Here is a 27,995-nt window from a genome sequence, read left to right as displayed (position 1 = left end):
TATTTTCCGTGCCTGAAAGTACAACGAGAAACCGATTTTATCACATTAAAATATTGGTACCCCGCTTCATCCACTTTTAACAGGGCCAAAAACCAATATATCACTAAGGACGCTTAAGGAGAAAAGCGTCTGATTTACACTGACTAAAGCAAAAATGAATTCCATCGAACAATTTATTTGGAGCGAAACCTTTTGGTTTCCAGAAGGGTATACATGGAAGGATATGGAAAATGTACCTGGAAGCAATATCTACCTTCCAAATAGAAACGATATGTTATGGTCAATACCACTTGGAATTATACTATGGGGCGTGAGATATATTTTTGAACAGTGAGTATCAGTATGACATGATGATTCATGCCTGTAAAAACCCTTGCAAATCAAAACATAAGAAATGAGAACATTATCACGGCAATAAAACAGACATTAAGAGAAATCAGTTACAAGTGATTTCAACATCATTTGCCTTGAGATTCTTTAGACATTTCTTGTTGTTTTTTTTAAAAGAAGGGAGATTTTTCATATTTAATTCTACATGAAATATATATTGCATGCAGTACCTTTAAACTTGATTGTTAGTCTCCGCCTACTTAGTGTACTGACCAATTGACTACATATTGTTAAACAGTTTTAGAAATAAACTCATAGTATCAACATCTCGTATTCTCTGCATCCACACCAAAATAAACTAAACATAAAACAATGTATATGCCGCTCATTATGGGATACTTCAAAAAATGAAACACACTTGAGAAAGTTCTAATTGCACGGAGAGTGACCCTCCAAATTTACTCGCCCTTCAAAGTTCAAAAACTGCACTCGCCTTTGCATTTTGACAAACACAATTTGTAAAAATCAAAAACAAAGTTTTATACTTAGTCATTAGGTCAGTTTCCAGTTTTTGGTTGACAGTTAGTATTACGATTAAAATGGCGTCTGCTGTTTGATTTTTTCCCCCAAATAACTTCATTTATAATATGAAATTAGGTGCTACATATGATGCGGAAAGCTCTTATGATTGATGATTAAAGCATAACATGTTAAGTGTACATGTAAACCAGATTGTTAATAAGTAAATGCAGGTATTTTGTACTGAAAACAGAAACATATAAACTTGTGGAGTTCAACCTTTCCACGGATGAACGTAAAGGGGGACCACTGCACATGCGCTATTGGGCCAGTTTGATTAATTTTTTACTAGCCCCACACAAACTTTAACTCTCAAATGCAAGCGGGTGAATGTTTAAATTTGTAAGTGCTTATTTATTTACATAAACAGAGCAACAGATAAGCTTTTAAAGTGAATTGGGTATTACTCCATCATTTCCTTTGGAATTGGGTATTGGCTCCATTTAATTGGGTATTCCAAAACTCGATACCCTATGATTTCAAGATTAATTGGGTATTCAATTATGAAGATATGAATTTTATGGTTTCAGTATCAATAAAATTTAAACTGTTTTAAAAAGAAAATAGGATTAACAATTTACTAGAACTTTTCACAAATGTTTTATTTTTTATATAAAATGCTCATGTTATATTTCATAGTAATTTTAACAAGTTCGTTTTCCGACTGATTTTTTTTATTAAATGTATTTACGACTGTTTTGTTTAAAATCATTTTCCCTTTTGTACGACGCCATATTGCTTTCAAAGCGTCTATTGATACAGCTGGGACCTACTTATTGACGGTCTCCGCAAAATCAACGGTCTCCGCCGGCCTGTTAAGACCGTCGACCTGAGTAAACAAATCGACGGACTCATGCTTTATTGATATGGCTTAGTAGGTCTTTGGAGACCGGGGACCGTCGAAGACCGGAGACCGTTGATTAGTTAGCATTGATTCGGGAATATTCGGATAGCATGCATATCGATATAATTTGTCCAAAACTACGAGCGTACGACAGATTAATTTTGCGGTGATGAAAATGACAATACGCACGGGTTTTTAAGACAATTGCGTATTTTATTTTTCTTAACGGGTTTTGATACACATTCTTTAAAAATCAATTGCGTATTTTATAAAATTAATTGGGTAAATACGCAAATACGCACCTTATCTGTTGCTCTGCATAAATATGAAAGAATTACTCCCATTTGATGTTAAGATTAATACAGTAAAAATGATGAAAAGAAGTTTAATTTAACTAAAATTATAAATCTGAGACATTTATAACGTGTCTTGGTATGAGACAATTACTTTTTAAAAAGACTGTTTTTAACGACATTTGTGTGAAAAGTTACTGCATTAAAGCATTTCAGAAAACCCAATCAGGTTATTTTCATTTTTTAAATACATTACTGCTAATATATCACAGGCCAGTCAGACTAGCTACTTGAATAGTTTTATGGAGCTAACCCAAATTTTTCTAGTCATTGGCTATTGGGATTTGCTTAATTTGCAGACTACTTTCTATCCAGCACCTGTTAACTTAACTTGACTATATATAATCTTTACTTGCCAAAGTATATATGAAAAAAAGATACAATGTGTATGTAGATTCTATTTTCATATCTGTATGTTTGTTGGGAAATGAACCATGGCAAGTGATATACATTGTATTGATTATAAAGAGTCAATGGGGACTGGATAGTTATTTGGTTCTTGATTTTCAACTGGAGACAAAAGAGCCAATTGCCTGTGATTAGAGCCCTGTCATGATTTTAAACATTCTATTTTTTTCCGCAATCTTATTCCAGTAACAATTACTGAGAATAAGTTAGTTTTATAAGTGTGCTTATAGACAACTCCAAATTATTTTTATGCTGCAATGATTATTTTGTATGTTTCAGGTATTTAATGACACCTATTGGTTACTGGTGTGGTGTTAAGAAACAAAATTCTGCTGACCATCTTAAGCCTAATGCAGTTCTTGAAAATTACTTTCAGAAAAATGGAATAACTTCAAATAATAATCTAGAGGTAAGTTTTGTTAATAAAATTCTAGACACATGATTATTTTTGCTTTAGTTTTAGTGCAATCAGACTTATTATCACTAAGGAATGTCAAGTATGTAGTCTATGAATGTAGTCTTTATAAAAAAGAGTTTTTAAAAAAAGCAGAAGCCTGTATTCAGCCTCTATAATATGCAAAGAGATAAAAGATTACACTGTGAATGAATGATTTTTAAAAAATTTCAGTCGATCTCAAAGCAGACAGATATGACAGTACGTGAAGTAGAAAGATGGTTGCGGAACAGAAAGGCAAAGTCTGTTATAAAAGATATCACTAAATTCAGGGAGTGTGGGTATGTAAAAACATGTTTTAACTTGTCATACATTTATATTATAGTCAAAAATGTAAAAGACCAGACCGAAAATCACTTGCCAATTCTGCTCTTGGTTCAAGTCTTGTCTTGGAGGTAGACTACTGATTCTTTAATATGAAAAGTAATTAGGTTAGGGAGAAGGTTGTGCCTTAGTGGTACTGCTTTGTCTAGGTGTGCATGAAATAGGACATTGATTGGCTGTTAAGTTTAATTTATCTTCAATGTTGCTATTCAGCATCACTGTTGAAAGTCTTAATGTGGTATTGGTTATAACACAGGACACTTACTAAACTGGTGTAAATAAGACTCAAGTTTTTGTCATAATAAGGCCATCCTTAAAAAAATGTTTGTTTGCAGTAACCCGACCCAGAATTTTCAAGGTGGGTAGGTAGGTCGATTTTTTTTTTTTATTGAACTGTACTCCCAAATAAACATGGAATTTCAAAATGCTGGACAATATATGCTTTGCTAATCTGGTAACAATTAATAAATTGATAACTGAATTCTAATTTAACAAGACCTACATTTTATTTCTTCCATTAACCTTTACAAGAACGAAAACAAAGCACAAGGCATAATTTTCTGATTCAAAAAAAAAAAATTTATCCAGACCATGAAAAAAAAATTTTGAGTAGGGGCAAATTTTGTGAGTTGGTCGCGTTACTGAAAACGAACATTTTTTTAAGGATGGCCCAAAGGCAAATTAAGATGTATAAATGAATAAATGACTTTAAACCCAGCCAGAAGATAAGGTTGCAGTGCTGTGCAAATAATCAGAAATATTTAAATATAAGTTGCAGCTGTTTCACTTGGAACTGAAGTATTTAAAATTTTTATCAAGTTATCATAATTTGTTGTCATGATATAAAGGCATGAGAATATAATTATCAAACTTGTTCAAGATTTAAATTTCTGTGATGGTTTAGTTTAACAATATTATATTGCAATAATACTGGTAAAATATGAATAACACAAAAACAAATGTACATATATTAAAGTATAGTGTAAATTGGTTGGGCTACAAGTTACTAGTATTGCAACATTAGCAATAGCCCTTGCCTAAAAGTCTAACTTTTATAATATATATTCTCATTATTTTTGGGAAAGTTTCCTGAGAATAGTTACAAGTAAATGATAATTCTGTGATATTTCTGTGATTTTATTTACCAATAACTCAAGATATTTAACTATTTCAGATGGCATTTTACATTCTACCTTGGAATATTTATATATGGCCTTGTTGTGTTATGGAATGTAAGTATATATATTTTTTTAATTTTTAGCTCAGCTATTTGAAGAATAGGGAGGTTAGCACTCCCCCAGGCTTCAGCATTGCACTTTGGTTAAGATTTTGTTTGCATGTTGATATCTCCAAAACTAATACAGGGAAGGGGTTGAAACTTCACACACTTATTTGAGCATAATAGGAGGTCCCTATCCAAGAACCATAACTCAAACATGGATTTTGACAGTATTATGGTCAGTTTGAACTACTACATTTTCAAGACTCTTGTTTTACTATCAAGTTCTGAAAATAGACAAGCACTCTGTCCTGACTGTTTATGTCAGGCTTCAAGACATTACCTAAATTCTTAAAGAACCCTTGGTGTAGTAGGTGACTTCAAATTACTTGAGGTATTGCGACCCTAATGGGCACTATAAGTAACTAAAAACTTGACATCATAGGTCAGATATATACCTTAAAGTACAGCTGTATGCACAATTTAAACAAAGTTTACCGTATGGAAATCAAGTTATTGCCTCTTTTCTGAACTCATGATAGGATGTTATGAGGACCCTTTTTTAGAAATGAGGAACCTTTAAATAATCCGCAGTAACATTCTATTGAAAAATGTTTTCCCATTATTTTTTGGTAGGAAACAAAAAGTACCATTCAGCTAACAATCCACATTGTTGTAAATTCATACGCTCCTGTCAGAAAAAAGTGCATAATGAAAATATTAATTTAAGTTATTTCTTTCTGAGATTCATTTATATGTACATGTCAAATGCAAGAAAAAGAACCAAGCACCAACACAGAAATATCTAGCTCTCAGTTAACTCCTAAGCTCAAACTCAGTAGAGCCTTGTTAACAACGTAAACAGTTACCCCTCAAGCCAGATATTCCGTTCTGTACTGGCAGCTTGTCTAAGATTCTGATATACATTCGCCATTTCTATGCTTAATTTATATCATTGAATTTTCTTTTTTGAATTGTTATAGTTAGGAAGTTAATAGTAAAATAAGAGGTACTGAACAGAAGATAAGTGGCTATTGATGCTGAAGAGTTGGGTTAGAATTCCAAATGTGAACTGTGCACTTTTCCCGTTACTTGCTTACTTGTTTTCTGCAGTTGTCATGAGTGTTAACTTAACAAGATACTTGTTTCTTTCATTTTACAGAAAAAATGGTTTTGGGAAACAAAGTATTGCTGGAAGGGATGGCCAACATTGGTAAGAACAATGATTTTGTTTACTGTTTTGAAATATATTTTAGATCCCATCTGTAATATATATGCATAGTATAGTAAAGTCATGATAATGGTTAAGATTTCAACAACCTAATAGCCAGTTATTGGGAGCATGCTTACATTGATCTTGAATATTAAGTCCAATGGTATAATATTCATATGCCTCTTACCGCTCATCCAGAAATCATGTGGGATAAGTTGTCAGTAACTTGTGGAGAGATTGGAAATTACTGGTTAGTTATCCAGGAAAACTGATAAGGTGGATCAACCGCCAAGATATTACCAAAATATTTGTTAAAATCTACATAATAACCAGAAAAAACAATTGACACATAATGACAGAGCTCTGTGAATCATTGATTTTTGGCCAGGTGGCACTGGTGCAAACCCGGGTTATAGTATGGTGATTGTTGGGCGGCCTGCTGGCGGGCGGGGAAAAACTTTTGTAACAGTTTTCTCAGCAACTACTTATCACAGTCTTTTGATATTTGGTATACAGCATCAAAACAAGGTCCCATACTGTGGGATTCAATTTCAGGTCTGTCGCTCATATACTTCCTGTTTGCCGACTTAGTTAAATTTTCAACATTAATGGTCAATAGTAGAAAATTTTCGTAACAGTTTTCTCAGCAACTACATATCACAGCCTTTTGATATTTGGTATACAGCATCAAAACATGGTCCCATACTGTGGGATTCGATTTCAGGTCTGTCGCTCATATACTTCCTGTTTGCCTACTTAGTTAAATTTTCTGCATTAATGGTCAATAGTAGGAAATTTTCATAGTTTTCTTGGCAACTACTTATCACAGCCTTTTGATATTTGTATACAGCATGAACACATGGTCCCATACTGTGGGATTCGATTTCAGGTCTGTCGCTCATCCACTTCCTGTTTGCCTACTTAGTTAAATTTTCAACATTAATGGTCAACAATGGGAAATTTTCATTACAGTTTTCTTGGCAACTATATATCATAGCCTTTTGATATTTGTATACAGCATTAACATATGGTCCCATACGCTGGCATTCGATTTCAGGTCTGTTGCTCATCCACTTCCTGTTTGCCGACTTAGTTAGATTTTGACATTTATGGTTAATGGTTGGAATTTTTCGTAACAGTTAACGCAGCAACTTCTTATCACAGCCTTTTGATATTTTGTATACAGCATTATCAGATGATTTGATTTCAGGTCTGTCGCTCATCCACTTCTTGTTTGCCGATTTAGTTAAATTTTGACATAATTAATGATAAATAGATAGTAGGAAATTTTCGTAACAGTTTTCTCAACAACTTCTTACCACAGCCTCTGGATATGTGGTTCACAACATTGACATGACTGTGGTCCCATGTTGTGGGATTCCATTTCAGGTCTGATGCTCATTCTTTCAAGTTTACCAACTAAGTTAAATTTTCAACATCAATGGTCCGACAGTGGTAGAAAATTTAAGTAACATCACAGCCTCATCATATTTTGTACACATATGCAACCCGGCCTTTTCTGTCTTTGACCCATTTTTAAAGTTATAGCTTGATAAAGAGAAAACATTATAGTTATGATTATGTTTAACCTATAATATATAGTAACATTACTTACTGTAATCTCCATAATCAATGGTGAGGAAACTACCCGCCTATATGACTGAAATACTGTTGGAAAAAGGCGTAAAATGAAATAAACTTACTGTAATATTTCCATGTTTTTTCATGCAGGATGTCCCACGAGAAATTTACTGGTACTATATGGTGGAGCTTTCTTTCTACTGGTGTTTGGTTTTTTCCATGTTGACTGAACATAAGCGAAAGGTAAGGAACAGCATTGTAACATTACAAAGGGAATAATTCACAAGCATGCTATTCTGATGGTAACGTCATCAGAGTTGATTACATTTGTACTTACTGTTAATAAAGGCAAGTGGAAAGTTTCTATGACCAACAAGACATTTACAATTCATATGTTATATGTGTGGTGTTTCATGTATTATATACTGTGTGTAGATCCCCTTGTGGCTGAAGGGTTACCTTTACGGGTTGAGGCATCAGAATTACCGCCACTGTTAACCCATAGTGATCGTAAGAGGTGACTAAATAATTATCGAAGCGTTAGTCCATGTATCTCTTGGCTCCAGCAGGTGAAGTTTAGACCCCTTGTATTGCATAAAGTTTGTAACACCCCCAGGTTAGCTAAAATCATCTTTCCTGTATCTGCGCCATATGACCTATACTGTATTGGGGCTCTGTAAAAAGAAACAAAAATAAACATGTGTAAAATCATAAAAGAAACTGAACAACTCCTTAGAATTTTTTTCCCAATACGTATAGGTTGCTCTTCTGGTGTTTGCCTTTTTGTGGTGATATATTGTGAAACTATTGATTTTTATGAATGTATTTTAAATTTTGACGATTTTTTAAAGTTAAAGATATATAAAAAAGGATAAAAAAACCTGCTTTTTATTTATTACATCAGCACCAGAACTGTCAGACATCTTTTGTACATATATTAAGTTTTTCATTGTTTTATATTTAGGTAAAGCTCTATAACCTCTGTAATCAAACAAACATCTTAAAATACAGTCCAACCCTGTTTATTCGAAGTGCCTGGGACTGAAATTTTACTTTGAATAATCGATGAGTTCGAATAATCGAAATCTGAATATTGTGATAGATGAAAACTACTCCACTTTGACCAATCATAGCAAAACTACTGTTTACAGCACACTTACTTCCTGTAATCAATTGAGAAAATTAAATATTAAAGAAAAGATGCGTAAAAATCATTGTATTGACATAAATACTTGCATTTTATTCTACATTATGTATTATTTCGTTTCGCGCAAACCCTTGATAATGGCCGTATTGTCACTGCGGTATTTACAGCTAAACTCTTGTATTTTAGATTAACAAAAAGACTCTCATGTAGCGTTACAATTAATGAAAAAAAAATGTTTTGAATGTTTTGAAAAATTAAAATAAACGGTATGTATGAAATTATTGATGTCATCTTCAAGCAATAACAGTAACAAAATCGGACACGGTGCATTGCTTTTCATTATGGGTAATTAAAGTTGATTAAAAAACACACAAAGAGTTATTATCACGATTGTCTAAATACACGAATGACTGTTGATAATTTTCACAAGGCGAGTGGATCTACGCCACTTAGTCTGGCTTCGAATAATTATTAGGCTGGCTTCGAATAATAGGTGTGAAATTCTTTCATAATTGTATAATCAGGACCGAAATTTTACTTCGAAAAATAGGAGGTATTCGGATTATGCATTTCGAATAATACGCTCGTATTTATATTGATTTATATAGAGATAAAATGGGACCGCAGATCTACTTCGGATAATGCCGGGTATTCGAATAAAGGGTTGTCAAATAACCAGGGTCGGACTGTATAACACAAGAACATCATAATACATTTGCATATCAGTTTTACAAGAATAATGGTATAACATGAAACTAAAAGCATTTTTTCCATGTCTATTTCAGGACTTCAATCAGATGATTGTTCACCATATTGCCACTATATTACTGATGTCTTTTTCATGGGCTACAAACTTTGTCCGAATAGGTTGTATAGTACTGCTTACCCATGATGCTGCTGACTTCCCAATGGCGGTATGTAATTTCTGAACATCATGTTTAAGAATTTATCTCTGCTGGTACAGAATAGAATAATTCTGTGACTCAAGGGTAACTGTTTGAGGCAGTAATGAGGCTGTGTCGAGTATTCACTAAACTATTAATTACCTGACAGTGGGATATACCTGTCTGGAAAGACAGTCATTTGTTTAATTAGTGAGAGCTATTGTACTCACCCAGGTGTTTGCATCACACCTTGGTTAAGTTTTTTTTTGGGGGGGGGGGCAGCAAGTTGTTGGTATCTCCAGGACTACTGAAGGGAATGGGATACTTAACACACTTAAGCTTTGACAGAATTTTGGCCCATTTTGAACTTCATCCAAGTTCTTGTTTGTTATCAAGCACTGAGAAAAGTTGAGTATGCTGTCCTATGAAACAACTCTAGTTTTGCTTTTCAGGCTGCTAAAATGATGAAATACAGTGGCCATAAGAAAGCATGTGAATTCTTTCTTGGGGTATTTATCGTTGTTTGGGTACTGTCGAGGCTTATTTACTACCCTGTAGTGTAAGTATAATTTTACTTTTCATTATCATTAGGTTTCCTAATTAACAGTAACACTATTTGTGTGACTAAAAAAACATCCATTTAAGAGATACAGAAATTTGCCACACTCCATGGAAGAGGTAAAGAAATTTGCCGCCATTCTTCAAGTTAATGATTATTTCCCCATCCATTTAACAATTTTATAGTTTTGTCCCCATTTTTGTGTCGCCTCTACGGAGTAGTGGCGACATATAGGGATCACTTCTCCGTCGTCTGTCTGTCCGTCTGTCTGTCTGTCTGTCCGTCTGTCCGTCCGTCCGTCACAAAACTTGTCCGGACTACTCCTCATAAACTACTGGTGCAATTTCATCCAAACTTTACAGGAATGATCAGTACCAAGTCTTGTTGTGCATATTGTCAGCATTTTCCGGTTCAATGATTTTTGTCAGAGTTATGGCCCTTTAATAATTTTTAATTTTAAAGTTTGTCCGGACTACTTCTCTTATACCACTAATGCAATTTCAATGAAACTTCACAGGATTGATCTGTAGCTCAAGTCCTTGCGCATTTTGCACGGGTTTTCCGGTTGAATGATTTTTGGCCGAGTTATGGCCCTTTGACAAAAAGGTGTTTTTTACTGTGTGTTGCCAGATACACAAAAGCTTGTCCGGACTACTCCTCATAAACTACTGGTGCAATTTCATCCAAACTTTACAGGAATGATCAGTACCAAGTCTAGTTGTGCACATTGTCAGCATTTTCCGGTTCAATGATTTTTGTCAGAGTTATGGCCCTTTAATAATTTTTAATTTTAAAGTTTGTCCGGACTACTCATGGTTCGCACGGGCCTTGAAAAGTCCTTGAATTTGGTTTCAACCTTGAAAAGTCCTTGAATTCAGGGTTGCCTTGAAAAACACTAAAATTGTCCTTTGAATTTCAGTAAACCCCTTGAATTTCGGTATAATGCCTTGAAAATCCAAAAGGGTATAAAAACCTGTCGCTGTAAAGGTCAGGCAAATTTTCCGCTACAAATCGGACATGTGAACGAAGGCAGCCCCGATCGAGTGCGCCCATTTGGATCTGTTTTAGTAGTGTTTAGCCAGCATTACGGTTTTGGCACGGATTTTAACAAGCACTTGTGTATGACGTCATCGCAAATTGTGTACAAAATGTCAGCTTCCATTGCGAAGTAAAAAATGGGAAAATACACTAAGAAATGTACGTTTCAGCTCAAATGGCTTCAACAATACAGTTGGGTAAAACAACCATCGATTTTTTGCAAATGGGAGAGAGTGCATTAACATCGCATGCGAGGGGTGCAAAGCACCTAAAAAATCTAGACATCAAGTCGTCATTGACGAAGTGTGGTCTTGCATTTGTCAGACAGGAAGGAACTATAAATGTCAAAACTGAAAATTGCAGTAGATCTGATTCAAATAATAACATTGTGCAATCCCAATCCACAACGGAAACTATGCATGACATGACAATACCACCCCCACCCACTTCTAGTAATCAAGAAAATGTCCCCTGTGTGTCCAGTAATCAAGCAGGAATATCTCCGTTCATTTCAAAGGCTGATACAAAAAAGGCTGAAGTTATGTGGACATTACACACAATTTGTAATCACCACTCATACAATTCATAAAATATAATTCAATTCAAATAAATTAAGGGCTTTGGTGAAAATTGTCTTGGTGATCTGCCATGGTCAAGCAGATGTCGAGAGAGGGTTCTCGATTAACAAGGAGATGACAGTAGAGAACTTAAAGCAACAGTCTCTTGTAGCTCAGAGGATGATCTGCGACCATGTAACACATGTTGGTGGTGTCCTGGAAGTGCCATTAACTCAGCAGCTAATGGCATCAGTCTCTGCTGCATCAATACAAGCTGTATTTAGATAAACAAAGAGAAGAGAAGATGGCAGCTGAGAGGCAATTGAAGAGGAAGTCTGACCTTGATGCTATTGAAGATCTCAAGAAAAAGAAGGCAAGACTTCAAACTGATATCACCATTCTAGAAAAAAATCTGAAAAACTGTTGGAAAAGGCTGAGAAAACTGGAAAAATAACATTTGTGACTGAATCAAACATTCTAAGAAAGGGCTTCAAAGAAAAGAAACTTGAAGTTGAGGAAATTGGAAGAGAAATCCAAAAAAGAAAGGAAAAACTAGATAGAGTTGTGTGAATTTACTCAATCACCTATATGTTACAGTTTTGGTGTTCATATATTCTACTGACTGTGCTGATTTTCTAAATATAGTCACTGTTTTGCAATTCTAGTCATTTGAACCTTAAATTGAAATACACATGTTTTATTTACATGTTTTATATCACAGATATGGTTGTAAAAGTATAATTTTAACTAAGATCAATTGCAATAAAAATGTTTATCACAGATATGGTTGTAAAAGTATAATTTTAAATAAGATCAATCAGGAAAAAATGCCTTGAAAATGACAATTTTACCTTGAAAAGTCCTTGAATTTTGATTTGAGAATTTGGTATGAACCATGCTACTTCTCTTATACCCATTATGCAATTTCAATGAAACTTCACAGGATTGATCTGTAGCTCAAGTCCTAGCGCATATTGCACGGGTTTTCCGGTTGAATGATTTTGGCCGAGTTATGGCCCTTTGATAAAAAGGTGTTTTTTTCTTTGTGTTGCCAGATACACAAAAGCTTGTCGGGACTACTCCTCATAAACTACTGGTGCAATTTTAACCAAACTTTACAGGAATGATCAGTACCAAGTCTAGTTGTGCACTGTCCGTCTGTCTGTCCGTCTGTCACAAAATTTGTCCCAACATGAAATTGGCCATCATGAGGCGACACATGTGATTACTGATCGCTCTTGTTTGAACAATTATTTAACTTTGTGATTGATGATATAGCCTTCTCCGTGTTTTCCTCACTTACCCAAAGTGACAAAACTGCAAAAAGAGGATAATTACAGAAATTTATAAAACCTGGACGTTCTAAATTAAAATGAAGGCAAACACTTATGATTTCACTATATATGCTTTCCATTTCACTAATATATTATAAGCACGAACAGTTCATAAATGTGTTATTTCCTTGTAACAGGAAAAGCATGCTATGGTGGCAGTAGATGACATTTTTATTGCCTTTATATATGTTATTGTACAGTATGATGTTCAGATTCTGGTAATTAATCTCTCAGACATTCAGTATTCCGGTCCCCTTATGATGTATTGCCTTTAAGTGTTGAAGCATTGGCTGGAATTGCAGCCACCGTTAATCCCTGTGTGATTATAAGAGGCATCTAAATTGGTTTAAATTACTGGAGTCTATGCATCTCTTTTTGTGTCATTCATAACCTCGAGTTAAAATAATTTAAATGCTTTTAATTTTTGGATCAGTTCTCACAATTAAATTGATTATTCTAGAAAAATTGATTGAACAAATAATCTGAAAATTTGCATGCAAGTTATTGGTACAGATTTACATCAAATTGTAGACAGATCTCAAACAAATAATTCCAGTCCTGTTATGTCTAAAACAAACCTCAGTCCATTTAAAATCTAACAAAATAATCTAGTGTAATAAGGGTTGACTGCAAAACTGCAGTAACATTTATGAAATAAAGATGGACTTACAACAGTTTTGCGATCAGTCCTTGATGTGATATTTGTAGTTACATAATACTAGGCATCTGAACTTGATATTGTAGAATAGTATGTGTAAAAAAATTATGTTAATGCTAATTAGATAGAATTGCCAGGGGTGTAGCTTGGTCTAAATTCATATGTAGGCCAATATATAAGGGGTTTAGGAGCAAACATGTCAAAGAAATTTTTTTAGAGGTCAGTACACAGCCTTAAGGAAGCTGTGTCACTGTCTGCTCGTGTGAATAGACATGAATTTTGGATTAATACTATAAAAAAAGTCATTGACAGTCACATAAGTTGATTATTGAATTTGCTTAGTTTCCATATTGAACAATTTCTTTCTTTTTTTTTCGACAGATATATATTTTACTTGTTTCTACAGGAATTTAAGATATGCAAGTTGCCTGTCACATTAGACTTTGCCATCCTTAAAAAATTATTGGTTTCAGAATAAAATACTGGCTTCTTTAAAAATGTCAAATCTTTTGATTATTATTTTGATTATCAGTTGTACCTCGTGCAAGTAGTTTAATGTTTGGTCAAGCACATTTTGTGTAAAATAATGATCTTTGTGAATTTGGCGAGGTCAAACTTTATTTTGAACAGTTTTTCAGTTCTCATAAAAGAATTCATTATTCTTAAGGGGTGCTTCTGTAAGACATTAAAATGTAAACCAACATATTTTTTAAGGATGGCCTAAGTGACAAGTTGGTTTTGGAGATATATACATGTAGATAGATATATATATATATATATTTCAAAGTTTGTATTGTGTGGCGATATTGATTGTTTGGCAATATTGACCCGAGTTCAGGTATTTCTCAGACTTTGAGGTAAATCATTCAAAGTATGGCACAATGGGATATTGTATAACCTAAAATTACCAACAGCATCTGCCTTACTTGTCCCAGTAACAGGTGTAAGACTTTCAGTTTTGAAATATGAGATAAAGCCTGTAATCTTGATGAAATGTTATTTTAGATTATAATTATTGTCATATTTTTCAAAATTTGACCATTATGTTTTTCCAGCAGAGCATTTAAATTTTGAAATCGCTCAAAGTTAAATTAATAAAAAATTTGAATTTATCATAGTTACATGTATAAAGTTAACAAAAATACACCAGGTATTAATCAAATGATTTATCCATTTGTGGTGTATGTATAATTTTGAGAAATATTTTTAAAAAAAAAGGCGTTTGAATTCATTTTGTTGCAACTACCAAATCGTAGTTTCATTGTACTAACCACTAAGCCATTAGGCCATGGATAAAAGTAATAGGAACTTACTATCATAAAAAACCTATGCGGAAAATTGTAATGATTTACGAAAACTTACTAGAATCCTCCTGAAAAGTAAACTGTCTCAAGTCAATATTGTCAATCAATACATAGGTTTTCTATGCTAAACCATTTTGATCTAAGTGTTTGAAAAGATAGTTTATTACAACAATTAAACAGAATGGTTGCTTTTGATGTTTTTCTTCTTTCGGTACCTGTATCTATTTTTCAGTACATGTTTGATTGTTTCTCTAATTAAAATGAATTTTTCTTTGCTTTAAATTTTCTTTATAAAAAAGAAATAATACAGCATTTTGGTCAACTTGGTATAGCTAAACAATAAGTATATAGTTTTGGGATTGTATATATTGATATTATATTTATATTATAAAGGCATATTTACTAATAAGAAATGCTATTTGTACGGTTACCAGTTGTCTATTTATTAAAAAATCATTTTAGATAGGTAAAGGCTATAAATTTTAATAAAAACATGTTGTATTTTACAATAAAGCTTAGGAGACCACCAGCAGCTGTGTATGAGGGATCCTCCACATTGAGTGTATACTAGATATTTCTACTCGTATAAAGGTTACTCGTACAAGACAGGCAAAATATTCTGAACCAAACATTGAGTTCAGAGATTTCTTAATTAAGGGTTGACTGCAAAACTGCAGTAACTTATAAACAAAAATATCAGGAAGGACTTACTACAGTTTTGCTATCAATCCACGATTAATGTTTTACTGATTGAAGTTTTTAGCCATTGAAGTTTTACTGTTTTTATCATTACATATAGAAAGTCAAATTGAGTCCTGAGAGATTGTTTATTATTATATGCCCGAAAGGGCATATTATGTTATACCCCCTGGCGTCCGTCTGTCTGTCTGTCCGATCGTCCGTCCGTCAGTCCGTTAGCAATTTGGTTTCCAAAGCATAACTGAAGTTCCATTTGGCCCACAATGTTCAAACTTCATAGAATGATTGTCCATATTGGGAAGAAGACCCCTATTGATTTTGGGGTCAAAAGGTCAAAGGTCACTTTGACCTTAAAACTGAAAACAGTTTCCGGAGCACAACTTAAGTTCCATTCGACCCACAATGTTCAAACTTCATAGAATGATTGTCCATATTGGATAGAAGACCCCTATTGATTTTGGGGTCACAAGTTCAAAGGTCAAGGTCACTATTATCTTGATACTGAAAACAGTTTCTGGAGCATAACTTAAGTTCCAATCGACCCACAATGTTCAAACTTCATAGGATGATTGTACAAATTGGGTAGAAGACCCCTATTGATTTTGGGGTCAAAAGGTCAAAGGTCAAGGTCACTATGACCTTAAAACTGAAAACAGTTTCCGGAGCAAAACTTATATTCCATTCGACCCACAATGTTCAAACTTCATAGGATGATTGTCCATATTGGGTAGAAGACCCCCATTGATTTTGGGGTCAAAAGGTCAAAGGTCAAGGTCACTATGACCTTAATACTGAAAATTGTTTCCGGAGCATAACTTAAGTTCCAATTGACCCACAATGTTCAAACTTCATAGGATGATTGTCCATATTGGGTAGAAGACCCCTATTGATTTTGGGGTCAAAAGGTCAAAGGTTAAGGTCACTATGACCTTGATACTGAAAATAGTTTCCGGAGCATAACTTAAGTTCCAATTGACCCACAATGTTCAAACTTCATAGGATGATTGTCCTTATTGGGTAGAAGACCCCTATTGATTTTGGGTTCACAGGGTCAAAGGTCAAGGTCAATATTACCTTGATACTGAAAACAGTTTCCAGAGCATAACTTAAGTTCCATCTGGCCCACAGTGTTCAAACTTCATAGGATGATTGTCCATATTGGGTAGAAGATCCCTATTGATTTTGGGGTCAAAAGGTCAAGGGTCAAGGTCACTATATCCTTAAAACTGAAAACAGTTTCTTGAGCATAACTTAAGTTCAATTTGGCCCTCAATATTTAAACTTCATAGGATGATTGTCCATATTGGGCAAAAGACCCCTATTGATTTTGGGGTCACTAGGTGAAAGGTCAAGGTCACAAGTACCTTAAAACCAAAAACAGTTTCTTGAGCATAACTTAAGTTCCAATTGACCCACAATGTTCAAACTTCATAGGATGATTGTCCATATTAGGTAGAAGACCCCTATTGATTTTGGGGTCACAAGGTCAAAGGTCAAAGTCACTTTTACCTTAATACTGAAAACAGTTTCTAGAGCATAATTAAAGTTCCAATTGGCCCACAATATTCAAACTTCTTAGGATGATTGTCCATATATGGTAGAAGACCCCTATTGATTTTGGGGTCACAAGGTCAAAAGTTAAGGTCATTATTAATAACTTAAGTATTAATCAACCTACGGCGGATGAAAAGCGAATTCCCATGTCTTACAAATGCTTCATCCTTACTAAAAAAAAATACCACTTTCGGGCATATAATGCTCCGCCTAGCGGTGCTCTTGTTGAGTTTGCATTGGTACTGCTGAAAAAAAAACAACCACACCAGGATTTTTGTATGCATGCACGGACAAAAACTTTTATATATTTAGACCGTTATTTGATATAAAGAAACCCTGTACCCGTTAGATATTATAGGTATATATGTATATCAGCCTGCTTAAATTATGCAGCAAGAGCTAAAGGCAGGGGGGGGGGTATTTTTTTTCTTAATTTCGTTGCAAGATAGAAAGATTTGCTAATCTGTGACTTTTAGTTTGCTGTAAACTTCACAGGCATCAAGAAAAATGAATATTTTCCTTTACAAGTTGTTGATATTTCAGGAGATGGCTGTTCACCAAACACCAATATGTATACCCGCAAAGCTTGGCATAATTATTTGAGTTACAAAGCATATAGTTTTGGGTTTTGACAACTAACATTCACTTGTGTATTGAATTATTAATCCTTACCCCCTACTAAATTTATATAATGGACTTGTCTTTGTTTGAATTTAGAACTTTCCATTATTTAACAACGGGATTTTGATATCAAAATGCTAAATCTAAAATAGTTACAATGTAATAGACTTGTATCAGAGACAATGCCAACCATAGAAAATTCCTAAAATAATCAGACAAGCCACACAAACACGAACATTCAGTAATTAAATTTTATTATATGTTGTCTATTATCTTATTTTTATAGAAAATTCCTGTAATTTTTCAAATAAATTTTGTGTGTAGGAATTTTTTACTCTGATAGTATTGCCCATTTAGGTTAAAAATAGAAATAATTCTGTCAAATTTTCACAGCATATGGATTGTTTATATTTATACACTCTTTAAACTACTAGTAAATTTATTTTTATTTAAAAAAACTTACCTGGAGGCATGCTTGTTTAATGACACATTATTCTACATGTAAATTTTTATTCAGCAGTGTCTTGGCCTCAGGTTTGACTGTTTCTTTATTACAAATGGACACATTTTGTTAATTTTGTTTTATTTACTTGCAGAGCATTGTATTCAGCTACATTTGAAGCATATGAAATAGTTGGTAAATGGGTAGCTCATATATTATTTGTTGTGCTACTCGTCACACTTCAAATACTTCATCTCATTTGGACGTACATGATAGCTAGAATCGCGTACAGAAGTGTCTATAAAAACAAGGTAACAAGCAAAAGCCATATATTTATTGCCATATGTATATTACATAGTATATGGATGGGATATAAATATGTGCAAATAGTTACCCCAGCAAGTGTTTGTTTTATTGGACTTATATTAGCACTTATATTGCCAAAATTGATTTGAAATGCTTATAAATGATTTGATTGGTTTTGAAATTTTTTAACCCACTAGAGTTTGACAGTGGTAGATTTCACACAAAACAGTAGATTTTTAATTTAAATGTATAGATAAAAGATTGAAAGCAATATTTTTGTTTTTTTTCCCCCCAAAATTTCTTTTCCAGGTAAGAACAGTATTGCCTTCATCTTTTAGTTTCTCTTTCCTGATAAAGGAAGTAAAAAATCTGTGTGCGAGCATTTTGTTTTGTTTTTGCTTTTTTACTATTAAAAACTGATTTAATTTTGCTTTGCTGATCTTCGTTCAATACAGAAACGCTTGTTGGTGTAGATCTTAAGTTAAGTAACAGGTAGAAGAAAACCCTTTTCTTATTTTACAGGTCTTACGTTGATTTACATCGTGGATTTAGATTTTTAAAAAAAAAAATCAAAAATAAAAAAGTTTTGTAATGCCATGTTTACGATTTGTTTTCTTACAGAGTGTTATATTCGACAAGTGTTGAGGTAAATGATCATCTCACACCGTTTCCTTGTTATTATTTCTTCAATGGGCTCCTTATAGTATTACAGATACTTCATGTTATCTGGAGTGTAATGATAGCCCGTATTGCTTTCCAGAAGGTTTACAATGATAAGGTATCATAGAGTATTGTGTAATTATAGTTCAATTATTTATATTGTGTTAACGTGCTTCAGTCAGTCTTTATTCTTTACTATTTTGGGCTTTAAACAATTCTCTTAACATAACATTTTTTTTTTATCAAAATTAATGGTAAAAAAGTTGCATAATCTGGATGTGAAACTATTAGTTTTCCGTCTTTTTTTCTCTTTCGATAGCTAAGCACTCTAAAAATATCTTGAGAACAGCTAGTGACCCTTAAAATGTTTCTGTTAACATATTTTAACAACATGCCAAGTTTAAAGAAATTCTATTGAACAGTTTAATTTTGCCTATATGTCTATATGAAAACTCCCGAACACATCTTTAAAAAGAATAAGCTGTTGTTTATGTTTCTTGGTAGGGATATTGTTCATAGCCAGTAGGTTTTTAGGTCATATTGTCAAAGGTGAAGGTCACAGTGACACTGTTGAAACTCCTTGTCTAATCAATAACTTGAGAAGAAATGAGAATAAATATGTTAAACTTGGTAGGGTCATTGCACAAGGTTATCACAGGATGGCCAAATTTGTTTTACATGATCAATAAATGGGAAGGAATAAGCCTTCACAGGTTTGGTAAACTAGTGTGGGATGTTGCCAGTTATGAGCCAGCAGATGATCTTTATTTATTTTGAGGTCATTAGGTCAAAGGTCAAGGTCATAGTGATATTTTGTGTTAATCTATTTTTTGATAAATAACTTGAGTGGGAATATGCATGGGCTCGGTAAACTTGGTGGAGGTCATAGGTCAAGGTCACAATAATGCTTACAAAATTCTTTACAGTAACTAGAGTTTCCTGAATCATAGCTTTGTGAAATTTATTACTTATGATATAATAAATTGTCATGTAATTATACTTATTATTATAACATTTGACCTTTATGAATTATGCATTATTGTGTAAACATGCCACTGTGAATGGGCATATTATGTGTGTTAAGTAAAGTTGAAAGTCTTGCATACAATTGCTTTTAATTATGTAATTCATCAGGCAATTTGGCATCTTGCTCATAAATGCTTATGGCTGAATTAAATAAATGTAATAAAAAGTTAACATTTTTTATGTTAATTCGCTTAGCAACTGAGCTCATTCATTTTGAAATTTCATGTCAACATAGCAATTTTTTTATAAGTTTGCACAATTGTGGTACAAAATAGCAAGCTTAAATTTTGTGTGTAATTCTTACCTAGGAATTGGTTTATAAGTTTTATTACCTGACTGGTTATAATTACTATTTCATTTTCTATTGAAAAATGTTAAGAAGACTTTATGTGGTTAGAGGTGCAATGAAACAGGCAAATCTACATTATACCTATAATATTGTTGCGTAAGTGCAGTAATGGGTTAACTCCTATTGAATTTCAAAAGGAGTTAATTCTTTACTGCACTAAGGTGATGATATATCGAGTGATGATCCAGTAATGTTTACCAGAGGGGTCATAATTTTACGACAAAGGTTAATGCCTTGCTATTTAGCAATTTTCAAAAAGGGGACGTGAATCAAAATTCTACTGATTTTTACCAGTTTTTGCACCGTTTACCGCATAAAACAATTATATTGTTGCACCTCTATAAGTGGTTAAGAATTTGAATGTTGAACACAGCAATGTTAAAAACAATAATAATAATAAAACATGTGACCTACTGAGTAAAGATGATGCTGGGAGAACCCCCTCAATTCCTGTAGTTAGTCTTTCCATTTTGGACCTTTACTTTTTACTTCTGTAAATTAAAACTCTTTTTACATTTTGATCACATAAGTGAGCACTGTTCATTGAGAAGAGCAAATAGAGAGATACTTTATGATTTAATTACATAAACAAAACAAACAATAGAGTTAAATTTTTTACCATGGATCTCTAACTTAATAATTTGAGAAAAAATGCATTAAATTTATGCTTGCAAGTTTTGTACAATTTTGTTTTGAATATAAAAGAGATCAGAGTTATTTTCCTTGATAAGGCATGCAAAAAATAGCATTTTATACATGCATGTTTTTGTTTACTCAAAAATTATAGCTCAGCTAGAGCTCTGAAACTTATTAAGAATATAAGTCATCATGTAAATTTACTTAAGTAATTTGTAGGAATTTTATTGGAGATGTAGCTTAGTTATTGCCCCTGATTAAGCAAAATTTAGCATTTTGGACTTTTGTCTTGGGTAACTAAAAAAAATAAAGCATAAACGCTTTGTTAATAATATTGCACAATGCGTACAATAATTGTATAGATTTTTTTTGTCACAATACAGTGAAATGTTAGAACAATAGACTGGTCACATGTAGTTCCTGATTGTTATATTGTTTTGTCCATATATTTTTGCTCAATGTCTTAGTTAATGTTTTGAACACATCAATATGAATTTTTGTGTTTGAGTAGTGTAATGCTTATAGTTTGTGTGTTCTTTAATAGCAACTATACTAAAAAGATCTCTTTCTCCCGTATTTAAGTTTAAGTAATGGGTTTTACCTTAAAAAATTTCACACTCTTTTTTTCACGTCTATGGTCAAGTGGTTAAAGTTGTCAACTTCTAACCACTTGCCCCTCAACTCTATGGGTCCGTATCCGGACAGGGACTTTGTATGGAGGCACATCTATCAAGCTAGCTAATATCATTGATGGTTCTATTCAGGTGCTCATTTGTGCCTGAAATAATTCCATGAAGGGGCACCTTAGGTCTTCTTTCATCAGTGAAGTTGGAAAGTAAACAAATGACCTATACTGTGTTGGTTTGAAGTGAAAAACCCAGCCCAACCAATTAAAAAAACAAAAAAAAAAAGGAGAGAAATTGTAAATTTTTTTTAATGAATAATACCTTTTAAAGATTTTATAGATTAAGATTTCATATTTCATATATATAAAGGTTTATTTGACATTTAAGCATTTTTCTCTGCTATCTTTTGTAACTAGTAAAAATTCAAAAGTTTATTCTTGATTAAACTATAGATCAATGAAGAGAATTGTTTGGCCCACTAACTTTCTTTGCTTTGTTTACAGGCTTAATTCTGTTCAGTTTTCACAATTTAGCTCTGCAATCAAAGTTTACTTTACTGTCATAGTTCAGTTCAGTTTTTCTAGTTATTCAAAATCAAAGTTTACTGTCATAGTTCAGTTCAGTTTTCTAGTTATTCAAAATCAAAGTTTACTGTCATAGTTCAGTTCAGTTTTCTAGTTATTTAAAAATCTAAATTTACTGTCATAGTTCAGTTCAGTTTTCTAGTTATTCAAAATCAAAGTTTACTGTCATAGTTCAGTTCAGTTTTCTAGTTATTTAAAAATCAAAGTTTACTGTCATAGTTCAGTTCAGTTTTCTAGTTATTCAAAATCAAAGTTTACTGTCATAGTTCAGTTCAGTTTTCTAGTTATTTAAAAATCTAAATTTACTGTCATAGTTCAGTTCAGTTTTCTAGTTATTCAAAATCAAAGTTTACTGTCATAGTTCAGTTCAGTTTTCTAGTTATTTAAAAATCAAAGTTTACTGTCATAGTTCAGTTCAGTTTTCTAGTTATTCAAAATCAAAGTTTACTGTCATAGTTCAGTTCAGTTTTCTAGTTATTTAAAAATCTAAATTTACTGTCATAGTTCAGTTCAGTTTTCTAGTTATTCAAAATCAAAGTTTACTGTCCTTGCTCAGTTTTCTATTTATGTATATATTTATGGTAACTGTTCTTCCAAGTATTTGGATAAAAAACTATTGTTGGGAATTAGGTCAACATGAGTGTTGTCTATCGGTTACATTGCAAACATGTTTGAATTCTGCACTGTCGTATATTATCTTCAACAATTTTCATAATTCTTTCATATTTGTTCTGAAACAATTTCTCTGAAGTGGTATTCTTGGTCTGGACTTCAGAATATTTTGTATTTTCCCCAGCTTACTTGTGGTTAAAACAAACTTTTACGGTCATGGCTTCGAAATTAAGCAAAACAGATTGATTAATTGATTGTGACAGCTAGTGCACCAGGAAGCTTTAATAGTAAAAGTTTGTTTGTAGTCGGAGGGGATTAGTTTAGAAAACCCCACATTTCCTGAGTTATGGATAGCATCTATTATATTTAGACGTGTATTTACAACCAAACAAATCAGCTGCCACCAATTGTCTAAAGATAGCAATACTGAAGGTAAATTCTTGCATGAAAAATATGCAGACATGTATACATCAATAGAGAAGAAAACTTGCATTAGCAATTAAAAACACATAAGCACATGCCATTATTCCATGTTTTTAAATATTCTAGGCTCAGGGCAATTGTTGAAAATAGCTTTCTCGATGACAGCCCCAGAAGTTTGTTATCAAAACATAACTGTCAAATAACATCACGCTAGCACTTGTAAGGCATTACAAAATGGTTTCTTTATACTTTATAACAAAAAACAACAACATGGAATTACTTAATTCTATTTATACTTTTATGCAAGAATAGAGCAAATGCACGTTATTTGTGCATTAACATCTGCAGATACACTCCAACTATTTGAATCACTATACTGCAGACTTGGGCTTTAAATGCGCCCTCCTGCTTCTGAAGATGTTTATGCAGTCAAAACAATGCATATTTAACCCTCAACAGCCATCACTCATACTTGTATTGTTTTAACAACAACTTAATGGTTAATTACATACTGTAGACTTTCAGCAATAATATTTGAATTTAGAGATTGATAATGAGCATTAAAAAATTTTAATTTTTTTTTTTTTTCATTTATTTACTTTTATCTTGTTATCAACTCTGATAACACTCAGATTAACAAACAAAAAAATCAGCCATCAAGATTTAAGGTTGTTAGTGATTGCTTGGTCTTTATAATAAATTAGTCGATTTAAATTCTCTGTATATTAAAAACTAAAAAGTGAGCACTCACTTCAGTAAAATGATCTTAAAATTGATTCAGCCTTCAGGAAATGTGTTTTGAAAGTAACTGATCCTTCAGTTTTAGAATCTTAAAGTAATATTTATTTAAGTGTGAATCAGCATTCAGTGTTTTTGTTGTGTTTAATTGAATTTTAACGGTTACTATTCAGTGTTGTACATCTGTAAATAATGTAAATTTGCTTAATTTTGTTGTATTTGTGATTTTATATTATACTGATATGAAAGCACTAACTTCTTAAAATATTAGTCTGCACATAAAAGTTGTAATACTAAAAGATAATTTACATGATTGTATGTTAATACAATGTAGATATTTGTGCATATTGCTGTTGTGGAATGTCAGTATATGAAATGTCAGTACTTTATGTTGCTTTTTATGCCCAAGATGACTGACATAATTATAGTTTTTGAAACGTCCGTCTGTTTGTCCGTGCAAGCTAACATTTGGATACTTAAGTGGCTTAGATGAACAAAAGGTAACTGTACTTTCTCTTTGATGTCACTCATTCCATATTAGTCTTTTATGTGACAGTTTTCTTTATGTGGCCAAAAAAACAATTGAGAGAACAGTTGAGTAGCCACATAAGTATTGTCTTGTTAGAATGTCTATCCAACTGCACAGACTTAAATGACATTATGGGATGGATATCATTGTTCATTCCATACAAACTGTACTTATTAGGAAGAAATGTTGCTTATGGGCTACAAATGGGTTGCTTACAGATCAAAGATCAAAGTAATGACTTGATACCGTCCGCCCATCTGTCAGCTGCTTGTCTAAGCTATTAGGCCTATAACTTTGTTATTTATGAATGGATTCTAAAATAATTTTTCAATAGATATGTAGCACATTGTGCATAATGGGATTTCAATATAAATTTGTACACATAATCATGTGTGACCTGCAAGATCCAGGTCACTAGCTCAAAGGTCAAGGTCTCATCAAGGGAAGGAACTAAAGATATTTGTCATATTGTCTTAAGTGCAGTTAAGTCATTAACTTCTGCATGCATAATTCAAAAAAAGTTGATACCCAATTTTACCATAAGTAGTCTTGAGCAAGACCCAAGTCATTACAATCAAGATCAAGGATGGACGGGAGGTTGAAGGTGAAATCCTTTATATTTGGCATATGTCTTCAAAACAGACTATTGCGGCTGTGCAAGGCCCTTGTTCGCACTTTGAAGTGAAAGTCACACAAAATTGGAATTCTTTTTGGCTTATAACATTAGATCTACTTGATGAATTGTCTTACTAGTTGGCATATACCTTCACTACAATCAGTGGATGTGTAAGAAGCAGATGTCAAGGTCATACTTGAAAGTCAAAGGTCAAATTGTGTCAGCCTTTAACTTTGTTACAACTTGAATGAATTGTCAAAATATTTGGCATTATGTCCTCTCCACAGTCAGACAATATGTTTCCAACAAGACCAACATTCTCACTTTCAAGGTCAAGGTTGGAGGTCAAAGATCAAATTGTTTGCTTCTGCTTTCCTTTTTGGCTGATAATTTTCTAAATCCTTGATAATTATGATATCTTCACCAAGGTAACAGGAAAGAGGTGCATATATATATTTTGTTTATGTATGTATGTGTGTGAGTATAATATTATGTCCTGTATTTCCTATGATAATGCTTGATAGATTTATATCCAACACTAATAGCAATAGAGGCCTAATAACTGAGAAAAAAAAATATAATAAAAAAAATATTTAAAATTCAAACAATAGCGTGTACAATATTATGGTTGTCAGTTGTTCTATTGTTAGAACAGATTGTGCTTTATAAAAAAAAAATTCTATTACAAAAAAAGTGTTTATAATACATGTGCTACTAATACTAATAAGTTGTTTACCCTTACTAATTGTTTACTAAAAAAGATTGTATTTATTTATTATCAACCTGAATAACAGATTTTGACTGTGAATTTTTTTCTCCAGCTAGGAGACGTGCGAAGTGACTCTGAAGAGGATAGTGACTAAGTTAGTGGCGATGACGATACAGACGATGAGGAGGGGGGCAAAGATAACTGCAAATAGAGGGTAAAAGAAACCGAATTTTACCGAACTCTGAAAATTGAAGCAAATATTTTTTCATTTGTATATGCAAAGAAAAAAATTTTACAAGTGGTATTCCATCACTATAAGTGTGTGATCAATGTGTGATGTTGATTGTGTAATTGTAATTTAAAGGTAAACAACAACAACAAAAAAAGAGAAGAATTTAATCTTCGTATTAATAGAATCTCAATTGTTTGATCTTGTCCAAGCTGGTGTATTGTAATGTAGCATTCAGTTTGTACCAATTCTTGTATTTTGTGAGCTGGAATCTGATTTTTCGAGGCCAGCATCACATATACAGAATGAAATGTTAGCTTTACATGATATCTTAAGGAAATTAGAACAAGTACGTGTGTTTGCTTTTGTAAAACCAGTATTCATGTAAATATGTTTTGAACAATTTTACTCAAGGATGTCCTTGTTTATCAACCATTGTTCTTTGATTTTTTTAAGTAATTTTGCATCTCCTGATTAAATTTTTCTGTAATTCTTTCTTTAAATCGAAAGGTAAGATACCGTACATGAAGGTTATTCTTTACTTTTTTAACATGTGCATGTTGATGTTTTATTGTGGTTTTTATTTTTCAATGAAAATTTCCAACTATTAATTTTCTAGGTTAATGACTACAAAATGATTTTTATAATATTATGATGGAATATTTATGGTGATATAATTGACCTACATAATCATATTGTAATAATTCTTAATGTTGAGATTAAATTTGCCAATCAAGTATCAGATACAAAATGAGTCTGAGTTTTAGAAATTTGTTATTTTCTCAATTTGAATTGTGTTTAAAAAAAAAAAAAGAAAATATATTCATTACTACAGGTACATTGTATATATGCTATGTTTGTACTTTTGTTTACTTTTTGGTAAAATAAGATACTTTTTGGCATTTTTCTGCACACCTGTGAAATCTGAAGGTTTTGGATAAGAAGGACTAGATGGGTTTCTCGTCATCAGCATTAGTCAATACCTCTGAAAGTAATGATCAAATTTTATTGCAAAATTTTACCTCCATCACCATTGCTTGATTCTTATTAACTAGATTGATAATTTTATTTGCCTTGTATTTTGTGTGTGTTTGTGTTTTTAGAGGCCAACATAATTGAAAATAAAGAAAAGAATAGAAAAAAACATACTGAAAATAATTTCTCCACAAAACATTTTTTGATGGGTCATAAATTGATTGACTGTTAAATAATGGATGGACCTTCACATAACTTTGCTTGTACCAGCTTTAAAATTTAAATGGTCTTTTTCTTAAGTATTGATTTTTTTGTATGAGAAATATATGGGTCTCCAGCCAGTCTATTTTGTACCAAATAAGATTGTAGCATAAACTAACCTGATATTTATTCTTGTGAGCAACATAGGCCCTCCAGAGCTCTCTTGTTTTATGATGTCATATATCAATTTAGTGTTTTGTTTTTGTTGTTGTTGATTTGCCAGAAATTCATGTTGTTGTGTTAATTGTGAAATTCAGTGTCAATATCAAAATGCTATCATTATTTTTATATATATATTATTTAACATATTGTTTTTGATTAGTCAATGATGTAATGTTTTATAGTTACAGGCTATTCTTTATGTAATTGTGCCTTTATAAAGCTTTTCTTGTTTGTTTTGCATGATATAGCTTTAACAAATTGTATTGTATAAAAATACTAATTACAAAGTGTAAAGTAATTGCATTTTATAGTCTAAGTTTCATGCTTACGCACGTTCACCGACTTTACAGCTATTACCCATGGTCATCGGGCTACTGGTATCTATCTATCAATCTCCCTGGGGAGTCTTTTAACTCCGCTTTGTGCAGCCAACACTCTGGCGCAACGGAAAT

At 32.6% G+C, this 27,995-nt stretch overlaps 1 protein-coding gene across 4 annotated transcripts; it reads left to right on the top strand.

Annotated features, from left to right (window-relative positions):
- The first annotated feature begins 125 nt into the window (after nucleotides 1-125).
- On the top strand, nucleotides 126-26,707 carry LOC132740486 (ceramide synthase 2-like). 4 transcript variants are annotated; one of them, XM_060728396.1, is made up of 10 exons: nucleotides 126-330; nucleotides 2,794-2,923; nucleotides 3,143-3,249; nucleotides 4,467-4,524; nucleotides 5,674-5,724; nucleotides 7,456-7,548; nucleotides 9,238-9,366; nucleotides 9,789-9,895; nucleotides 19,030-19,186; nucleotides 26,029-26,707. In XM_060728396.1, the coding sequence occupies exons 1-10, from the start codon at nucleotides 155-157 to the stop codon at nucleotides 26,068-26,070; spliced, it is 1,050 nt and encodes a 349-aa protein (XP_060584379.1). In that variant the 5' UTR covers nucleotides 126-154; the 3' UTR covers nucleotides 26,071-26,707. The 4 variants fall into 4 exon arrangements, with proteins under 4 accessions (XP_060584379.1, XP_060584378.1, XP_060584380.1 ...); XM_060728395.1 differs by lacking the exon at nucleotides 19,030-19,186 and adding an exon at nucleotides 18,257-18,413 and having other exon boundaries at nucleotides 26,029-26,705; XM_060728397.1 differs by lacking the exon at nucleotides 26,029-26,707 and adding an exon at nucleotides 18,257-18,413 and having other exon boundaries at nucleotides 19,030-19,196.
- Nucleotides 26,708-27,995: the final 1,288 nt, after the last annotated feature.

This window comes from Ruditapes philippinarum, unplaced genomic scaffold (assembly GCF_026571515.1).
Source record: "Ruditapes philippinarum isolate M1 unplaced genomic scaffold, ASM2657151v2 ctg550_1_1_1_1, whole genome shotgun sequence".
Taxonomy (NCBI): Eukaryota; Metazoa; Mollusca; class Bivalvia; order Venerida; family Veneridae; genus Ruditapes; species Ruditapes philippinarum.
This window is presented reverse-complemented; position numbering and strand designations above follow the sequence as displayed.